The sequence below is a fragment of the Danio rerio genome, chromosome 7 (assembly GCF_052040795.2).
Source record: "Danio rerio strain M-AB ecotype USA chromosome 7, GRCz13ab, whole genome shotgun sequence".
Classification (NCBI taxonomy): Eukaryota; Metazoa; Chordata; class Actinopteri; order Cypriniformes; family Danionidae; genus Danio; species Danio rerio.
In genome coordinates, this window is record NC_141027.1 from 34,352,378 (window position 1) to 34,372,157 (window position 19,780).

Consider the following 19,780-nt stretch of genomic DNA (forward strand, 5'->3'; position numbering starts at 1 on the left):
GCTAGATGGCGCAGTTCTCGTCAGCTCACGCAAAAAATCGACGCTGCAACACCGCTGACGTTCACCGTTCCAGTGATTTGATTGGCTGAAGGGAAAGCCGCCGGTAGAAACTTTGCTTCTGCACAGACTGTATCGATGTCCTCGTGCCGCGGTTGCTGTTGAAGTTTCTTTTATTCACCGTACATATTCAGTAAGTACGATGGACTTCACAGATATTCAGCTTTTCATTGAAATGACAGCGACATTGCTTGAGTTCGTAGTCATGGAAGAAACCGAGGGCGTCGATGAATCTGACAGTGTCTGGCGCCAAATTGCTGTAAACAGTAACGTTAGCTTAAAAAACTTTTGTCTGATTAATTCTTCTGCTTAGTTATGTATTAGTTAAGCATTAAACTTTATGTGCTGTGAGCTTAATTGGCTGTCTTTGAGTCGCTATGATATGGATGACGCCTAGTAGCTGAATAATGTGACGTTGTTTTGTGTTGTTTATGGAGCCAGAATCGTCTGCTCATTCATTTCCTGCTAAATAAACACTGTGAGCACGTCATGACTATTTAATAATATAACTGCAGTTTGTTTGTGGCTTTCTGTTTCTAAACGACACGCTTTAACATTTATACCATTGCTTTTTTCGGATGTAACGTTATAGATCCGAATATACAGTCAGACTCAGCATTCAAAGAGAGTCAAAAATGTAATTGGACAAGACTGATTGTTGTTTAATAGTTTTAGGACAACTTTGATAAAACGTGATGATCCACTTCAAATGATCATTGAGGTTGGCATTAATTTAACATTTGTTTTCTCATACAGGAAGTATTTTAATTGGAATACAATGTGAAATTGAATATGAAATTAATGCCTGACTGGACTTTAAGAGAACCCAAACTGTAGATGGTGATACCTGATTCCAGGATATTTATTTATTGTAGAACAGTGATATTATTTTATCATGTCTTTATATTCATAAAGTGACAAAAGTTGCTCATATGCTCCAATCTCTTCTCCAGGATCATGATTGATCCATTAGAAAATGGCCTGTTTGACATCCCAGATTATGAACAGATAGAAGATGAAACTTTCCCTCCTCTCCCTCCTCCATTATCACCTGGCCGAGCAGAACTCGAGGATGATCTGTTTGGCAATGCAGAGGGTTTGTATTGCTCTTTTTTTATCTTAACAGTTTTAAAGTTCATGCTTCTAGTGTGAACCCAGTACATGGATGTAAACCATCATTGATCACATGTGTGAATTACTCAAACTGCATATTTATTTGTGTACTCATATCAAGTTTGATTGATGCTATGCAAACAGCAATAATTAATATCTCAGTTCTGGTCAGTTCAGTTTGTAAAATTGAACCTAGCAAGCAGGCATTCAATTTTCCACCTTCTATACAGTTGTTATCTAGCAGCAGTGGGTTAAATAGCTGTCAGTGTGATCACACAAACCTACCATGGTTGAAAACAAAATTGTGACAATTCTCAGATCTCTATTTACAGAGCAAATTAGAAACAACTACAGTTAACCAATTTGCTGTACAATAGGGCTACACAATATTGGTAAAAAAAACAGACATTGCGATATTTTGTTTGTCTGTGATGTATATCGCAATGTGAATATAATTTCACAAATTGAATTATAACTCTATTAAGACATGATTCATAGTTTTAGATTTACTGGGATCATTTTGGAGGGAAATGAATCATGCATAATATATTATATAATATATTATAATAAGCATAGAGAAAAGATACAAATAAAAAAAACATGTTTTATGGAAATCTAACCGTATTTAGGCACATAAATTCAATAATTAAATGTAAAATAACACTATATAATCTTCATTGTATAAATAATTAAATACAGTTGTGAAAGATACAATCATACAAATAATAAACACTGATAAAAATCTTTCACTATTAGAGTTAAACTTTGCGATAACTCCACAAATCACATGCTCAGAGTCTGAACTGTGTTTTCTGGCCAATTCAATGCAGATCCTGCAATGTGATTATTGCAGATTCATACTTTGAGATATCGATGCTGAAACGATATATTGTGCAGCCCTACTGTACAGTATTCTAAAAGATGTCTAAAAACATAAATACAAACCATGCAGACAACATAAGTTATAGGCCATAGTAAAAAAACGCCTTTTTAATTGACAAATTCTAATACAGGTCTAGTATGGATTGGTAGCATGTTCAGAAGAGAGATCAAGCTAACTAGAGTTTAGACTGAACAAAGCTTGACAGCTTCCGTCTGTTTTTTAATGTCATGTTAAAACTTCTTAAAACGAACGTGATGTTTCTGTAAATGAAACACATTTTTTTGTGTGTGTTTAGGTGAGGAGGAAGGAGAAGTGTCAAAACTAGCTGAAGTGCCTGTAGCAAAAAGACGAACAGTGAAGAGGCCAAGGCCTAAACTGGATGCTAACAGGTACTAAACTAGATGCTGATTTCGTTGTATTATTAATATTTATTTATTTTAGGAGATGGCAGTGGAATGGATCTTTATGGCGTTTACAATTCACTTATTTTTATTATTTTTTTTCTGTTTTAGGTTGATTTCTGAAAAGGGTCTTCCAGCTCTGCGAACTTTATTTGAAGATGTTAAGTTCAAAGGGAAAGGGCACGAGGTAATTAGATTAAACTTTATTGTCATTACACATGCACAAGTACAATGCAACGAAACTGCAGTTTCCATCTTCCATCTCTTAATGGCTGATCTTTCACTTCATCCTAACTGATTTTCGGTTGAATACTCTTGAATTCTATGATATGAGTACAGATAATTTCCTAGTGGTGTTTTTAGTATATACAATAGATGCATCATTATTTATCATTGTTCACCCTCTTATTTCTGATTCAGACAGAGAATCTGAAGCTGCTCATGCTGAAAATGGAAAACTGGGCCCATCGCCTGTATCCTAAAATGCAGTTTGAAGAGTTCATCGATAAAGTAGAGAATCTGGGAGGCAAAAAAGAAGTTCAGGTGAGATTTCTGCTTTTATATCTCTTGATGAAAAATAAATCAATCTTATCTAGAGCCTGAGGCAACAGTTAATTCACTTTTGTACAATGTTCTTAAGTACAGTGCACAATCAATTGCACAGTGCACTTTTGTGAAAGGATCAGGAATTTGAGTTGATATGGTAAAAAAACAACACCATTATTCCTGTTCATATCAGTGTAGATGTGTCCCAGTTGACGCACTATATACTATACACTAATATACAATGTACTTCAACTGCCAAGAACTTAATACAGTTATTTTGTTCCTCTTCACTTGATGGAGAAAACTGGTATTTGGAAGTTCCACACCTATACACACTTTCTGTTCAGTTCATGCCAGAAATCATCCTGTTTGAATACCCTGTCAGGCAGCCCTTAACAGGATTGTATTTAAGGCTGAACAATAATTAATCCAAGCAGAGTTAACATAATTTAAAAACCATTAACATGATGTTTTACATCATTAATAAAAGTAGTCCTTTCTTAATGCTGGTGTTTGTTTCTCCATTAGACATGTCTAAAACGGATTCGGTTGGACATGCCAATAACGCACGAGGACTATGTTGGTAATTCTGCTTTTCTGCTATTCTCTGTTTTACACTACTTTGGAAGCCAGCATGTCAAATTGTAAAGTTGCATCACTGACATTCTACTCTCCAGCAGAGGAGGCTGAAATTCAAGTACCAGAAGAGTCTGTTCCAAGTGGAGACGGTGGTTTCCCAGAAGATCCTTTCATTCATTCGACTCCTGCTCCAGCCTCTCTTACTGAAGAACAGCAGCAGCGCATAGAGCTCAACAAACGCCTGGCTCTGGAGAGGAGACTTGCCAAGCAGAAACAGTTAGGTTCGTGGAGTCATTATCCTGGCCTCTGCAAAATGTAATTTAATGGTCATTCTGTGGTTAGGTGATGTGTGGTTGTTGTGAAACAAAACCCTGGGTTTACTAATATATACATTTATAATTTGAACTGTTCCAGTCTCGTTTTCATAACGTTGTTTAATAGCTTTGTTTATATTATTTTCACAGAATCTACGCCGATCTCCATCCAGGAAGATGCAGATGAACCATCAACCAGCTCTTCAGGACAGTTCCTCAGTGAAGAGAACCCCAAAACCACCTCAAACCAAACTCCACTCAAACATAAGCCAGCTGAACTTCAGGAGTCCCCTTTACATGATAATGAGAGCAGCAGCCATATTGCTAACGGCATCATTGATGATGATGATGATGATGATGATTGAACAGTGCAACTAGTTCATGAGGACTGAATAAAATGAGGGTGTTTTAGGAATCATAAAATCTTCCCAGTCATATGCCAAACATCTTCTGCAGCTCATTTTATAATGCCAGTCTGAAGCTTGATCACCTCTGATTGGTTTTACACATAAATCTGGTTCAGCCTGTATTTTGTCATGATGTCTTTTATCCTCTGTGAGGATTTTTTTTAAATATTCACAACATATTCCATCGTCTCTTCCTCAGGTTGTTATAGATTGTAATAAGCAGTCCTTTTATTTGTTGTCGGCTGGAGTTTGTTATAATGTCATAAAAATAGCACACACTGCAGAACAAAGAGAGCTTTTGAAGTTGGCCTTTACATTTTTAAAGAAAATTAAATCAGTTTGTGATCACATTGTTGACTATTGTCAGTTACAGTATGTTTATCTTTCTCATTTTCTGAATAAAGATGATGTAGCAAACCATTTTTGAATAATGCCATTCATGTAGCACTGCACTTTTTAAGTAAATCATGTGCATCAGACAAACATTGTAGAGTTTGGGCTTTACCAGAAATTCAGATAAGTACAAACACAGACATCTAGCATAAAACCTCAATAGCAAAAGACATGATCATATAAAAAAGAAATCTGCTCAGAATATTGGTCTGTGCACATCATACATAATGGATTTTTCAGATAAATCTTCAACTGTCCACATTTTTTTTTCTTTTCCTTTGTAGCACCATAAGAAAATAACTTTAAAAGCTTTAGCATTTTAAACATTGAAAAAGACTTTCTATTTCCTGAATTTTCAAACATGATTGTTGTATTTTATGTTTTGGTGACAATCCAATGCAAAAAAACAATTTTCAAAAAATGGGCCTAAACAAAACAATCTGCAGTCATATTATTTATTCTGAGAATTCTATCAAATGCAATTGAGAACACCAAAAATATATCCAAGGAGCCTGGATTAATTAGTCCTTAATGTTTTCTAGTTTATCTCTATGCATGTCAATGCAGCTCTACACAAGGTCTGAATCTACCAAAAACGACCAAACCATCCCAAAAGCTCTCAGTGCAAAACATTCTGTCCAGTCAACAATAGAACCACCACCAACATAGGCTAAGAAGACACAGTGCAAGTCTGTTCCTCTGAATTAGTGATTTGGCAGATGGACAGATCCATCAGAGCGAGTTCACTGATCTCCTGTAAGAGGACATAGAGGTTAGGTGTTTTACTCTGTCTGAACTGCTTCTCCTCTTTGCTCAGTTTGGGTTTCCTCCCTCTCTGCTCTTCCGCCTGAAGCGAGGCTTCTTCTGCCCAGCGCACCACCTCTTCAACCAGCCCAGACCGTCCTCCACCAGCTGGCTGAGACTCGGGTTGCACAGCGCAGTGGGGCTTGTTGCTGATAAGCTCCAGATTTAGGCTGTCGGCATGGCAACGGGAGGGTTCAACAGAGATACGAACCTGCGGAGGAAGACGAAGAGACAAAAGCAAGAGGAAAAACAGACGTCAGTGGATGTAGCAAACAAGTATCTATGACTGTTTTAAGAAAGGTGCAATGGACTATGAGGAAGTTTATATTCTCCCCATGTTGGCGTGGGTTTCCTCTGGTTTAGCACACAGTCCAAACACAAGCGCTATAGGTCAATTGACTGAACTAAATTGGCCATAGTGTATGAGTGTGTGTTTGAATGTGATGTATATGGATGTTTCTTAGTAATGGGTGGTGGCTGCAGTGGCATCCGCTGCCTAAAACATTTACTGGAATAGTTGGCGATTCATTCCGCTGTGGCGACCCCTGATTAATAAAGGGACTAAGCCGAAGGAAAATTAAAGAATGAATGAATGAACAATGGGATTTTGTGCCGTGATGTACACGTACTTACTGTAACATGGTTAAAAAGGTAAAAGGTATGGGTTCCAGTGCTCGTGCTGGTGATGATCTTGTCTGAGTATTTCTGCAATGTCCCAGGCTTCCACTCACACTTTCCATCTCCATCAACACTGATCACCTGACCTTCTCTGTCCTTGAGATACACAGCTCCCTTCAAACCATACCTGTGGGAACAGAATACATTAGTAACCTGATTTCGAACATCATGTGCTTTTTGTGGCATACAATACCTTTTAAATGTTGGATTTGAAGAGTTCAGATGCAAAAGGCTTCAAGTGCTGTCTGAAATGTTCTTTTAAAATTCTTCTAGCATTTTTCTCAGAATTTTGCGTGTGTAGGCGCAGTAATTTCACTTTTACGGCAAAAAGTAGGTTCTTTTCCTTCCCTTTAAAGTGAAATAACTGGTCATAAACAGAAGGCTGAGAAAACCGCTCATTTTAGAAGAACATTTCAGACAGCACTTCTCTGCAGCAAGGATGCATTCAATTGATCAAAAGTGATACTAATGACTTTCCCATTGTTCTTTTGCAGTTCTTTTGAGCTTTAAGGTTAAGAAAATTCAGAAAATGTCCACCAAAATTCATCATATTAGAATTATTTCTGTGAGGATGCAGAAAATTCAACTTCACGAAACAGAAATAAATGGAATTGCTAAATATTTAAAGGGATAGTTCACCCTAAGATTTAAATTAAAATGTCATAATTTACTCAAGCTTGACTGGATGAGGTTTTTTTTGTTGTTGTTCTGTTGAAAAACAGGTATTTTGAAGAATGCAACCATTGATATCCATAGTAGGAAAACAAATGTTATGGATATCAATGGGTACTGGTTTCAAATATTCTTCAATATATATCTTCTTTTAATTTCAACAGAACAAAACAATTCAACCGTTTTGCTCAAATAAAGGGTAAGTAAATGATGACAGAATTTTCTATTTTGGTTGAACTAATGCTTTAAAAAGAAAAACTGCTAAACAGTATTAAACAATGTCTTTGATATAAACAATGTGCAAAATTAGGTTTACACTTTGTTATAAGATGTATTTTTGTCAATTCAGGTGGAGTGTGAAAGGTTGTGTGTGAAACGTTTGTGTTCACATTTCCAGATGTAGTCAAAAATTAAAAATCAATCTGCTTTTAAATGTTGTAAATTCTCATGTGATCAAACTGCTGCAAAAGAACTCTTAAATATTTTGTGCATTCTGTTGGAGCACGTTTGAGAGACAGGATATTAACTTTGTCACCTGAATTCATACTTTCAGTTTAAAGGTGACAAATTGAAAAAGCATAATGATCTCTTGCTAGTCAGGATTTTTGTCCAATCATATTGCATTCAGTAAAAAAAGCATGAGCTTATTTTTTAAATATTAAATCGAAAGGTCTGAAAAGTCCCACACATGTCCACCCATAGACCCTGCCTCAAAGAAATCAAGAAAGTGTTCAAAAGTGGACATCAGAGACTAATTAAACAGCAAGTGTAAATGCAGTTGGATTTCCTTTCTCAAATTCTAATCTGATCCAACAAAATGTATCTTAATGTATCGTGTATAATCAGGTGTATTATATAAGCATATTATTACTGTGGCACGAAAGCAAGAAAGCCGTTTGCTCTGACAGCATAGATGACAGCATCAGCCACACAGCGCTCATCTGTGTGTGAGTCTTTATCTCTGAAGTACATGCACTGGAAGAGCTCAATGGACTGCTTCTGTGAATGCTGCGCTGCCTAACACACAAACAAACAAACAAACAAACAGAGGGTTATTCTTTAATGTTAAAATACTGCCACACTGAACACCAATGGCTGCCACTTACTCTGTTTTTGTTGTTGATGTGTTGAGCCAGCTCCTCAAGCTCTTTGTTACAGGCCAACGCTTTGCTTGGCGATTCGTCTTTCTCCAGCTGAACGGCAGCCATGAGCAGCCGGTGAACTATTACATCTGCGTATCGTCTGATTGGAGAGGTGAAGTGAGTGTATCGAGCCAGAGCAAGACCTGAAGGTGACATGAACAGCAAAACTTATTTATACCTGATTTTATCTTGAACACCAAGCAATTTGGTGTTTAATAGATGTCTAATATACATCTAAACAAACAGTTGAAGTCAAAAATATTAGCTCTCTCTTTTTTTTTCCAAATATTTCTTAAATGAAGTTAAACAGAGCAAGGATTTTTTCACAGTATTGTCTATATTATTTTTTTTCTTTTGAAGAAAGTATTTTTTGTTTCATTTTGGTTAAAATAGAAGCAGTTCTATTCAGGTCAAAATTATTAGGCCCCTTTTTTTCATTTTTTCCAGATTATATTATGGTTATACAATGATTTCCCTAACTATTCTAACTAAGTAGAGAAATTAACCTACTTAACCTGGTAAAGCCTTTGAATGTCACTTTAAGCTGTATAGAACAACCTTGAAAAATATCGAGTAAAACATTATTTACTGTCATCATGACAAAGATAAAATAAATCAGTTATTAGAAATGACTTATTAAAAGTATTCTGTTTAGAAATGTGTTATCTCCGCTAAATAGAATTTGAGGAAAAATGTACACTGGGGCTAATAATTCAGATGGGCAAATCATTTTTAAATTCTACAAACTTCAATTGCTGGGCCACAATGAGCCTAAAGTTGGGCTGTTAGTGAAAAATCGAATAGATGTCTAAGAATAGCCCAAAACTAGACTAGTCATCAAGTAGAATGGGTTTCATATGTGTAGTCATTCATTCCTATGTATTTGTGTTAGGATATTATTTTACTGACAGCACAAATTTAGCTACTAGGTCTAAAATAATAAGATAATGAAAAGCATTCACCATAGTGATAATACTGCTCCTCTGGACAGGATCCCGTAGAGAAGTAAAGGGCATTAGACATTGCCTGGGTGGCCATCATCCTCAACAACCTGTTCACCAGGGGGTCCCGAGGATCCACAGCACGTTCCAGAGAATCAGCCAAAGCTCTGTTTGATCTAATTAAAATAATGTAAATAGACACATAAATATGCATCTATACAATATTATTATTTTTTACTTATTTTTATAGGTTTTATTTAATTGTTAAATTCACATAGTACAATAAAAGACACCTTTATTCAGCATTGCTTTAGATCAATAGCAGCAGTAAAGATATTTATAATGTTAGTTCCATATAAAATAAATGCTGTTTTAAAAATGTAGCAATTTCTACTTTTCTCAAGCAGCAAAACTATTTTCAACTTTACTGAGAAAATACATTTCTTAAGCACCAAATCAGCATAGCTAAATCATTTCTGAATGATCATGTCACTAAAGGCTGTGCTTAGTAATGATGCTCAAAATTCTGCTTTGCCAAAATAGTATTACATTTTAAATTGCATTAAATTAGCTGTATGTTTTTATAAAATAAATATAGCTTTATTATTATTATGCCTTCGTTTTTTTATTTTGGAAGGCAGTCTACAATAATATATAATTTGCTGCCTACGAAATGACACAATGCTATGCTTTCTACTCTCAAATGGTTGAGCTAAAAATTTGAAATAGTCTCTAAATTCTGCTGATAATGGTAAATTTGTGTTTAAATATACTTTTTCAATTGTCAATTCCAGAAAGAAATGAGTATAATAATACAGTTGAAGTCAGAATTATTAGCCCTCTTGAATTATCAGCCCCCCTGTACATTTTCCCCCCAAGTTCTGTTTAACGAAGAGAAGATTTCTTCAACACATTTCTAAACATAATAGTTTTCATAACTCATTTCTAATAACTGATTTATTTCCTCTTTGCCATGATGACAGTAAATAATATTTTACTATTTTAATAAGGCTAACTTTGTAAGTTAGGGTAACTCTGCAAATCATTGAATAACAATGGTATGTCATGTAGCCAATTGGAGAAAACATATAGCTTAAAGGGGCTAATAATATTGACCTTAATATGGTTTTAAAAACCAAAACCTGCTTTTATTCTAGCCGAAATAAAACAAATAAGACTTTCTCCAGGAGATAAAACTATAGGAAATACTGTGAAAAAGTCTTTGCCCTGGAAAATATCATTTGGGAAATATTTAAAAAATAATAAATAAATCACAGGATGGTGAATAATTTTGAGTTCAACTGTACATATTTCCTTAATGATCACAAATATCTCTTTGTGTTACCCCACACTTTATCTTTTCCCTTTTTATTAATATTTACCTTGTATCAATACTGAAACCATGGGCCTTGGCACTGTCAATCAGGTGATTGAAAAACTCCTGCTTGGGTGGTGGATGGTGACGCAGAAGAGCGTGATGTGGAAAGCTCTCTTGTATCTTGCGTGCCACCCAGTGGTTGGCATAGATCATGCACTCTGCCACAGTCTCGTGAACCTCCAGTGGCTGTTTGGGCACGAGTGCTGTGATGTTCTTCTCCTCATCCAGCTGAGCCCTCACTTCCACCCCCTCCAACTCCAGAGCGCCACCTTTATCCCGCTGTGCCCGGAGGTGCCTTGCCACCCTCGTCAGGGTCTCCAGAGCCTGCAGGAGCTCTGACATTTTCTGGTCCCTCTGTGAGCCTTTGAGTGGGTTTAGCTCAGGTACCTCAACCTCCTCCCCATTCAGCAGGCTCTGGGCCAGCTCATAGTGAAGCTGATACGAGGAGCGGATGAGAGTACGGCCAAACCAGACCGAACACACCTCCAGAGTCTCCGCATCCAGTTCCCACAGCACACTCATGGCATATCTGAACATATTACAGAGAGATTTCCTCTATAAAGTCAAATCATTCAGATTCCAGAAGTGTATCACGGTCACTTTTTCAGTCTGTGTGCCACTCACCGGTCCACCCCTCCCAGCAGAGAGCACAGGTCAGCACTCAGCACCGCAGGCAGCATGTCATATCTGCGATCAGCCAGGTAGTAAGTGGTTGCCCTGGTTTGAAATAAGAAGCAATGGTTAGTGTCACTACCTTTCCGTCAGGATATTTTTTTTAGAATCTGTAAAGAATCATAGCCTTAAAATGATTACTGATCCATGTCATTTTCTCTATAATGGAATATGAGCTGATGCCCTCAGATAGGAGATATAGGGCTACAGCCTGTAAGTTAAATAGGTATACATTTACATGACTTACATTATCAATAACATTATTGACTATCAGGAATTTTTTGTTTGTTTGTTTTTTTTCTGTGGGAAAAGTGTTTTGTTTTGTGCAATGTACACTACTTGAAAAAAAGTCTTGTCGTCTATCAAAGTTTCAGGAACAACAAATAATAACTTGACTTCTAGTTGATCATTTGGTATCAGAAGTGGCTTATATGAAAGGCAAAGGTCTCTAGATTACGTTTATTTTACCAAAATAAAATATGATCATGCCTTGATTTTTAATTATTTAATTAGGACTGTATGGTCTGACTTTGCTCAGACAAAAGTCTTGTCACTTAACAGAAATAATGTCCAGTATAGAATATAAAGTCATGGTGCATTGGAAAACGAATTATTGTATTATATTGTGTTTGACTCCTATGAGCTTGGAGGACTGCATCCATACATCTCTGCAATCACTCAAATCACTTATTAACAAAGTCATCTGGAATGGCAAAGAAAGCGTTCTTGCAGGACTCCCAGAGTTCATCAAGATTCTTTGGATTCATCTTCAATGCCTCCTCCATTTTACACCAGACATGCTCAATAATGTTTAAATCTGGTGACTGGGCTGGCCAGTCCTGGAGCACCTTGACCTTCTTTGCTTCAGGAACTTTGATGTGGAGGCTGAAGTATGAAATGGAGTGCTATCCTGCTGAAGAATTTGCCCTCTCCTGTGGTTTATAATGTAATGGGCAGCACAAATGTCTTGATACCTCAGGCTGTTGAAGTTGCTATCCACTCTACAGATTTCTCACACGCCCCCATACTGAATGCAATCCTGAACCATGATTTTTCCTTCACCAAACTTGACTGATTTTTCCTTAGGGAAACAAATAGACTGATCTGAATTAAAATCAAGCCCATAAAAAGCACTGTTTATAGGGGTCTTGTTATGCATTCAAAGTGAGTTCTTCTCTTTACTAGTTGAGCACTGTTTCTGAACAACCTCAAATCTCTAGACTGAAGGTACTCATCAATCTGTTCGGGTAGTGTACTGTACATGTCACATTATCAAAAATTTAAATCACCTACACCAAAGAGCTGCTTGGGTTGTCCAAGAGATGCTGTTTCACAGATCTAATATATCGATACACATATTTCTGCACACTCACAACATAAATGTGAAAAGATTTTTCCCAAGTCTACAGTCAGTTAAAAGTGTTTTCAAGACATTATTCAGTGAAGGTGCATTAAAATGTCAGAAAGTGACAGAAAAGTCAGAAAGATTACATATTTTCTATTTAAAATTAAAACTTAAAATGCCAACACGGTGACTCAGTGGTTAGTACTATCACCTCACAGCAAGAAGGTCGCTGGTTTTAGGCCCAACTGGACCAATTGGCGTTTCTGTGTGGAGTTTGCATATTCTCCCTGTACGAATAATCCTACATTTTTTTTGTATGCAAGTATGACTATAAAACACATTAAACATTCGTCTTAAATTCTCACTATAATTACGCAAAAAAATAATATACTACATTATTCATAATCATCACATTTTGAATAACTGGAAAGTCTCCATACCTGGACCTCGCCTCCAGGTCAGTTAGAGAGCCCTCTCTGACAAAGTGAGTCACATCAGCAATGTGGACACCAAGCTCTAACCGTTTTCCCCCAGGCAGAGTCCGCACAGACAAGGTGTCGTCCACATCCTCACAGCCTTTAGGATCAATACTGAACACCAGGTGAGAGTCTCTTAAATCCCGGCGAGAGGAAACCTCATTGCTGTCCATCTGCCATGGGTTCTCCTCTGTATTAACAGGCATCTCTCGCAGCTAAAGACACATTCAAAAACACTGATTTTAAACAGGATTATACCTTTCTGGAAGACCTGCTACTGAGATTTTTCTCTTTTAATAGGGCAAAAATCACAATGTGTGCATTTGAAATGACTCAAATCAGATGCAGAAACTATGACATCACCTGCGCCTCTGAGAATGGTGGCACATGAATGCAGTTCTCCACCAGTATGGTCTGAATCTCAGTCTCCAGCTCGCCTGATTTCCCCAGAACCCTCACAAAGTGCCCATTTGGGTAGACTGAAGTACTTTCCCATGAATCCAGACGCACAATCACTCTTTGGTCCTACAAACAATTAGCGCATATAAGAAACTCCCTGCACTACATTCTAAATAATTATACTCAAGGCAAGGGACGTTTATTTGGTAACACTTTAAAATAATGGTCCATTATTATTAACTAACATGAATAAACAATTAGTCATTTTATACGGTATTTTTTACAGTATTTCTTAGCCATTTTTTACAGTATTTTGTCATTTTTCTTAATGTTAGTTAACATTTTTTAAGTTAAATGTTAGTTCATGTTAACTCACAGTGCATTAACTAATGTTAACAGGCACAAATTTGAATTTTAATAATGCATAAGTAGATGTTGAACTATGAATAATAAACAAGATTACTCATGCTTAGCCAATGCTAGCAAATGTCTTAACTAACATTAACTAATGGACCATTATTCTAAAGTGTGAGTGTTTATTTATATAACCCATTTAATACACAATGGTCATTCAACAGGTTTTACATAAACAAAGAATGTTAAAAGAATCAAATAATAATCACACAATAATGATAACAAATAAAAACAGATTAAATATGTACTAAAACAGGTTTAAAAGGAAAAAATAAATAAATAAAAAGGAAAGACAAACAGTTCAATCTGTGGACATATAAAAATGCTCATTTGGGTCTTACATTGAATATTATACAGAAACTTTGTGTACTGAATTTGACTAACTTATATTTGCACAACATTTACTAATTTTTGCTCATTTGTTTCTTCTAATGTATTTTATTTTTAGAATCAAAAACTGTACTGTACTCATTTCTATGTGGCTTAGCATAAAAGCATCTAGCCTGAATCTAGGAAACCGTAATAAATGAATATCTCCACCTGCAGCGCCTCAGCCTGCTGTGTGCTGATACGGATTTTGGGGATTCGGTAGTCCCATGGAACAACCAGAATTTTTTGTGAATTTCGGCTTTGGGACTGCATCTCCTCAAAAGGAGGTAAAGTCACAACATAGTCTCTCCAGTTCCTCTGCAGAATTCCCACCACCCGGCCTGCAAGAGCATGAGGAAAGAAAGTTTAAAAAACAGACGCAACCTATACAGCAATCCATCTACAGTGAGGTAAAACTTCAAACAAGAGTTAAAAATTGAGTTACGGTTGAATTTTTTTTTTCTTTTTTAAATATTTCCCAAATTATGTTTAACAGAGCAAGAACATTTTTAAAGTTCTCTCTGTAAACAGAAATTGGGGGGTTGTAATTCAGGAGGGCTAATAATTCTGGCTTCAACTGTACAATCAAATTTCTAGCCAAAAAGTATTCTTAATCTTGTTTAAGAATAAAAAACTATGCAGGATCAGTAAAATTATTATGATTGTTTTAATATTATATATCGTTTTTCTTACTTAGTAAAGCTTAAAGTTAGGGATTTTACCTGCAAATTTAGCTTAATACAATCAGAGACATAATTTAAGTCCAGTCTTAGAAGGAAGCTTCAGTATATTTAGAGAAGCAACAAGCAGTAATTTTGCATCGTAATCACCGTTAAATCTTAATATTAATAAGAAATTGTGGATAATAGGCATGAATGTGTCATTTTGATTTAATAAAAAATAATCTTGTTTCAAGTTAAAATGCTCTGGCTTATTTTAAGACAGGATGACAATTCTTAAATTAAGAGAAATTTAATTTAGTAACTTCAGTTTAGTAACTCTTGTTTTAAGATCTTTTCACAAAAAGGAAGCATACAATGTATGCTGTTATGCTATTAACTAAATACACTGCTACACTTCTAAATATTTACACTAAATACAATGCTACATATAAGTGTGTGTGTGTGTGTGTGTGTGTGTGTGTGTGTGTGTGTGTGTGTGTGTGTGTGTGTGTGTATTCATTTTTTTAATTATTATTATTATTTTTATTCAAGCCTAGTTTCTTTATTTAAAAAATCTTACCAAGTATAACTATTTTACTGCACTAGCAGATCATTTGACTTCATTCTAAGCTGTATCTTCTCAAATCGCTATTTGTTTTCTCATATTCAGATTGTTTGCAGTGTGTAGAATTTACCTCAGAAAATTCTTGCCTAATTATAATGCTTATATGGTTACCTGTGGGCATAGGCTGACTCTGTGTGTCCTCCAGTGGCCGCTCCTCCCCCTGACCTTCTGTTAGTGCCATAGTCCTGCCCTTCCACTCATTACGGGGCAACAGCTCAATGACAACCACATCTCCATGCACGGCTCGATTGCGATGTTTTGCGCCATTGATTAGCACATCACTGTTGAGCTCTGAAAACACAGTCAGAGTCAAAGGCCAAAGACCAATCACCATCAGTATCAAAAACAGCACCAGTCAAATTACAGTAGTCAAATCTAAACAGCTGAATAAAGTAGGTTTGCAGAACCTGTATTTTTGCTGGCTGAACCCTCATAACGGACAAAGGCTTCATGCTGCGCACGGTGCTTGTTCACACTGAGGATCCCCTTAAGGTGGAGACATTGTAGTTTTCGTTAGCCACCAAAAAACGAGATTTGTGTCATTTCTGTGGGATTTCTGACTCACCTGGATGTACCTTCCAGATTTAATGCCAGCTTCCAGCACCTCCGCAGGCAGGTGTTCAGTGTACACTTTCTCTGCTCCATCATTCTCTCTCTCCTGAAGCGTCTGGGCAATGGAGTGGTACAGATCATGTGCAGCTTGCAGGTCCGGCCAGAAACCTAACAGGTACTCCTGCGGTGAAGTGAATTGGTGTTACTAATAGACAAGTGTGTTTGAGCTCTTTGAATACACCACAAAACAGGTGAAATGCAAATTAGGATAAATCGACCTCTTCCGAATATTTTGCTAAGTAAATACACTGAAATTTATGGCATAATGTGTGATAAGCATTATACGAATTTGCATTCGTATAATGTTATTATTATTAGCAGTATTATTCATTATATGCATATTTATATTTGAGTTGATAAAAACAAGTTTAGATTTGTCCACTTCTTGAGTTTTGGAGATGTCTGCATCAACCATATGGGCATATGAGGGGTGCTTTGACATAACTCAGTTTTTTGACCACACTTTGTTATTATTGTTCATTTATTTGTTTGCAAGAAATTAGAACTGAATTTATAAATAGTCTTGAAACAATCTTTGTGCTTAACAATCTAAATTAATTATAAGGCTAATGAATGTCTTCAGTGGAGAGGGTTACAACACCGTTTCCTTATCTACAAAAGTAAAGGAGTTAAGAGTAAAAGTAAAGTAAAGATAAAGAGGCTGAATGGAGGAGGCTCGTTCTTTATCCTTGCACTGCAGATGCTCTTTTTAACTGTTTTCTTGCTAGTGAGGAAATTTGGTTTTTCCACTTACAAAGTCCGCCATGTAAATAGCAAATGCGCCATGGCGTGACGCAACTGACTCTTAAAGGGAATGTAAGATGAGACTCTGATTGGTTTAATGCACTTTATGCTCAAAACACACCCATAACTCATTAAGAGAATAAGCACAGCCCTGTTAGATCATGCACCGGGGCGCAGAACGTATTTTTTCATCCTTAAAATAGCAAAAGTGGATTCTGACACACCCTTAATGCTTTTGCGCCATGCGCTTTAGATGTTGCACCCTAGATTGTTAAAATAGAGCCCAACAATAACAATGAAGAAAAATATTTGCCTGGCTAGGACAATAATTAATAAATTAATTTATGGTTAAAAGGACAGCTATTTAAAAAACCTAATCTGACTTCAGAAAGATATTACCAATCCAACATACCTGAGTTGAAATGACAAAAACTCCACTGTTTGAAGCACTAAATTCTGAAATAGCATCTCTGTCTTCAGTAATCATGACCACTGGTTGGAGTCCAGCCAGATGATTATAATACCAAACTGCTGCATTGTACACATTTCTGGAACACACAAAATACTTACAGTTCTTATGAGTAATCAAATGTTTGGACAATCTGCAGGTCGGGTCTCTTTTCTTATAAAGTGTCTATTGGATCATTGAAGCAGCTTCACTTCTAAAATAAGGTCAATTTATGCTTTATTTGCTTTTAAAATGATGTCACTGCATGCTTCTATTGTGGACTGAAAATCAAAGTGCGCAATACTTTTTAAACTTCAGAGGTTGGCACACAATGGGCACAATATTGTTCCATTTTCTATTCTCAATGGATAAACAATGGATAACAGTTGACAGTTGGGACTCACCTTGTATGCCATTTGTCCTGGGACTCACCCTTTTCTCTGGGGCAGTAGGAGTATTGCTGAAACTCATTGGCAAAGAGCACACAATCGTGACGAGGATCCTTCAGTAAAGAACGTAGTCGGTTATAATGCCTACACAAGACAAAACAAGATGCAACTATGGGAGCAACCTCTAAAACCAACCCTTCTAATTTCCCTCAAGAATATTGACTTTTGTTTTAACTCATGAAACTGACTGAAACTGTGACTGAAACTGGTGTGAGAGTTAATATATGATTGGCTGACCTGCGTCCACGGGTGTGCTGAACAGTTTGGTAAGCTGTCTGGGTCAACACGATTCCCTGAAGCTCCCTGAACTCCAGGATCTCCAGAAAATCCCGAACCACTCCAACATCCGGGACCACATAGTGGGTCACATCCCTAGACAGCACTTTGCCAACTATTGGAACAGGATTATATTGAAAACCTTATTATTTCAATACCTGAACTGGTAACACAGTATAGAGAATTATTTACCAATAACATAAGTCATCAAAATGAAATAAATCAATTGAAAGATTTAATACATGTATTACATATAAAATATTATTATTTAATAAAACAATTACATATAATCCTTCACCAAAACATATAGTAAATAACTAAACATTATCAGGTTAATTGAAACTCTTAAATCCACAATAAAGTGATAGTTCACCCCCCAAAAAAATTTAATTTACTGTTTCTTTACTTGTTTCAAACCTTTATGAGTTTTTTGTAATTAAAAAAAAAATTTTTTTTTATTATAGTTTTGGCAGACATACAAAAACAAGGAACAAAAAGACAAACTCATCGTGAAACAATAATCTGTGCAAAACGTAAAATAAAGCATAAAACAAAGGAAAATGGTGACATACAAGACATATATGACCTACAAAAAGACACAGCAATGGATTTCAAGAGAGAGAGAAAAAAACTTACAAACCTTCAGAAATTAAACAACACTATTAGTCTTTATGGTGCTTTAGAAAGAAAAAATGCATCTCACGTTTTATCAAATTTCGCAGGGTCCCCAGAAGTGGTATATCTAATTCTCTCCAAATGTAAAGTGGAGGTGAGTCCAAGAAGACAGTTAGAAAAAAAGGGGCCTAATATTTTTCTTTAAAAAAACAAAGGATAACTTTCTTAGCTATGATTGATCATGCCATACTGAACAGGTCACCGATCGTACATTTCGGTTGTGAGTCTTCAGAAAATCTGACCAGCCAAAAGTTGCTACCATTGGGTCAGGGAGTAAAACACAATCTTAAACCTTAGCAAAGAACTGAAATATTTCTACCCAAAAGCTCTGAATTTGAACACAAGACCAAAAAAGAAGTGCTAAGGTACCCTCTGCAGTTTTACACTTGTCGCATGTGGGGGAACCAATGGATAGAGTTTACTAAGCTTTGTCTTAGAATAGTGAAGTCTGTGTAATGCTTTGGATTGAATAAGGTTGTGTTTAGAATTTTTAGAACATGAATAAACAGATAAATGTCATTGATCCAAATTAGTCTCAGAGATTGAAATCCCTAGGTCTTCTTCCCAAGCGACCTTCAAATGAAGAGAAGAAAAATATGTTCTGTTTTAAAAAGCCTTAACAAATAAAGAGTATATTATTTGTTGAAAAAAGAAAAGCTAAAAGCCAGTAACCATTTGATACAATACTATTTAAGTTAATGGTTGCAGGTTTCCAGCATTTTTCTTTTTCAGCATATTAGGATGGTAGTATGAGTCTGCATAATTCTGACATCATTCAAGAGGTAGCTGTGTGAGCTGTAACATATTTACTTTCTTGTAATGATAAAGACTAAGTCTGACAAAACTTTCTGAGTCAAAGCTAACAATTCCTAACCTTAGTTCCGTGAAGGTAAATGTCACATATGTTTAGGTTAAACCCTCGTTAGCTAGCTAGCTCTGTTAGCATACGGATTTATTTACAATAATAAGAGCCCTGTCTTGTCTGATGTTGTTTTGATGTTTGACTGTTGTGATGCTCTTCTTACCGTTCTGACAGTCAGCCTGACAGAGAGAGCTCCCGCACGGCACCTGCTCCCTCATATAATGTTCCCGGACCACTCGAACCTTCCTACCCTTTGAGCTGTTCAAATGTAATATCTTCTCAGTTTTAATCATGATCGGATCTTCTATAATCAGCTAAAGTTTAAGATAACATTCAGAAACAACATACAACTTCCTCTATTCTTCTTTACTGTGCTAAGCAATTTGTTTTGTTTTTAAATAAATCTGCGCCATCTACAGGACTGGAGGACGCATGTACAAATTT

At 36.3% G+C, this 19,780-nt stretch overlaps 2 protein-coding genes across 4 annotated transcripts; one reads left to right on the forward strand and one right to left on the reverse strand.

The window, feature by feature from the left end:
• Positions 1 to 90: 90 nt before the first annotated feature.
• On the forward strand, positions 91 to 4,720 carry tipin (timeless interacting protein). 2 transcript variants are annotated; one of them, NM_001003452.3, is made up of 8 exons: positions 91 to 190; positions 1,011 to 1,153; positions 2,349 to 2,442; positions 2,566 to 2,641; positions 2,875 to 2,997; positions 3,529 to 3,583; positions 3,678 to 3,860; positions 4,044 to 4,720. In NM_001003452.3, exons 2-8 carry the CDS (start codon positions 1,015 to 1,017, stop codon positions 4,256 to 4,258), a joined length of 885 nt encoding a protein of 294 aa, NP_001003452.3. In that variant the 5' UTR covers positions 91 to 190; positions 1,011 to 1,014; the 3' UTR covers positions 4,259 to 4,720. The 2 variants fall into 2 exon arrangements, with proteins under 2 accessions (NP_001003452.3, XP_087115252.1); XM_087259126.1 differs by having other exon boundaries at positions 103 to 190; positions 3,681 to 3,860.
• A 414-nt stretch (positions 4,721 to 5,134) lies between these two features.
• dis3l (DIS3 like exosome 3'-5' exoribonuclease) lies at positions 5,135 to 19,751 on the reverse strand. Of its 2 annotated transcripts, none has more exons than XR_015494811.1 (17): positions 19,500 to 19,709; positions 17,761 to 17,914; positions 17,479 to 17,607; positions 17,039 to 17,174; positions 15,836 to 16,003; positions 15,678 to 15,756; positions 15,382 to 15,561; positions 14,155 to 14,324; positions 13,165 to 13,326; positions 12,766 to 13,016; positions 10,933 to 11,025; positions 10,313 to 10,837; positions 8,952 to 9,106; positions 7,954 to 8,132; positions 6,600 to 7,864; positions 6,131 to 6,416; positions 5,135 to 5,708 (listed from the first exon to the last, which is right to left on the reverse strand). XR_015494811.1 is itself a non-coding variant. In NM_001110458.1 (17 exon segments), coding segments are annotated over 17 exon segments (3,174 nt in total). In that variant the 5' UTR covers positions 19,630 to 19,751; the 3' UTR covers positions 5,135 to 5,363.
• Between the last annotated feature and the right edge of the window lie 29 nt (positions 19,752 to 19,780).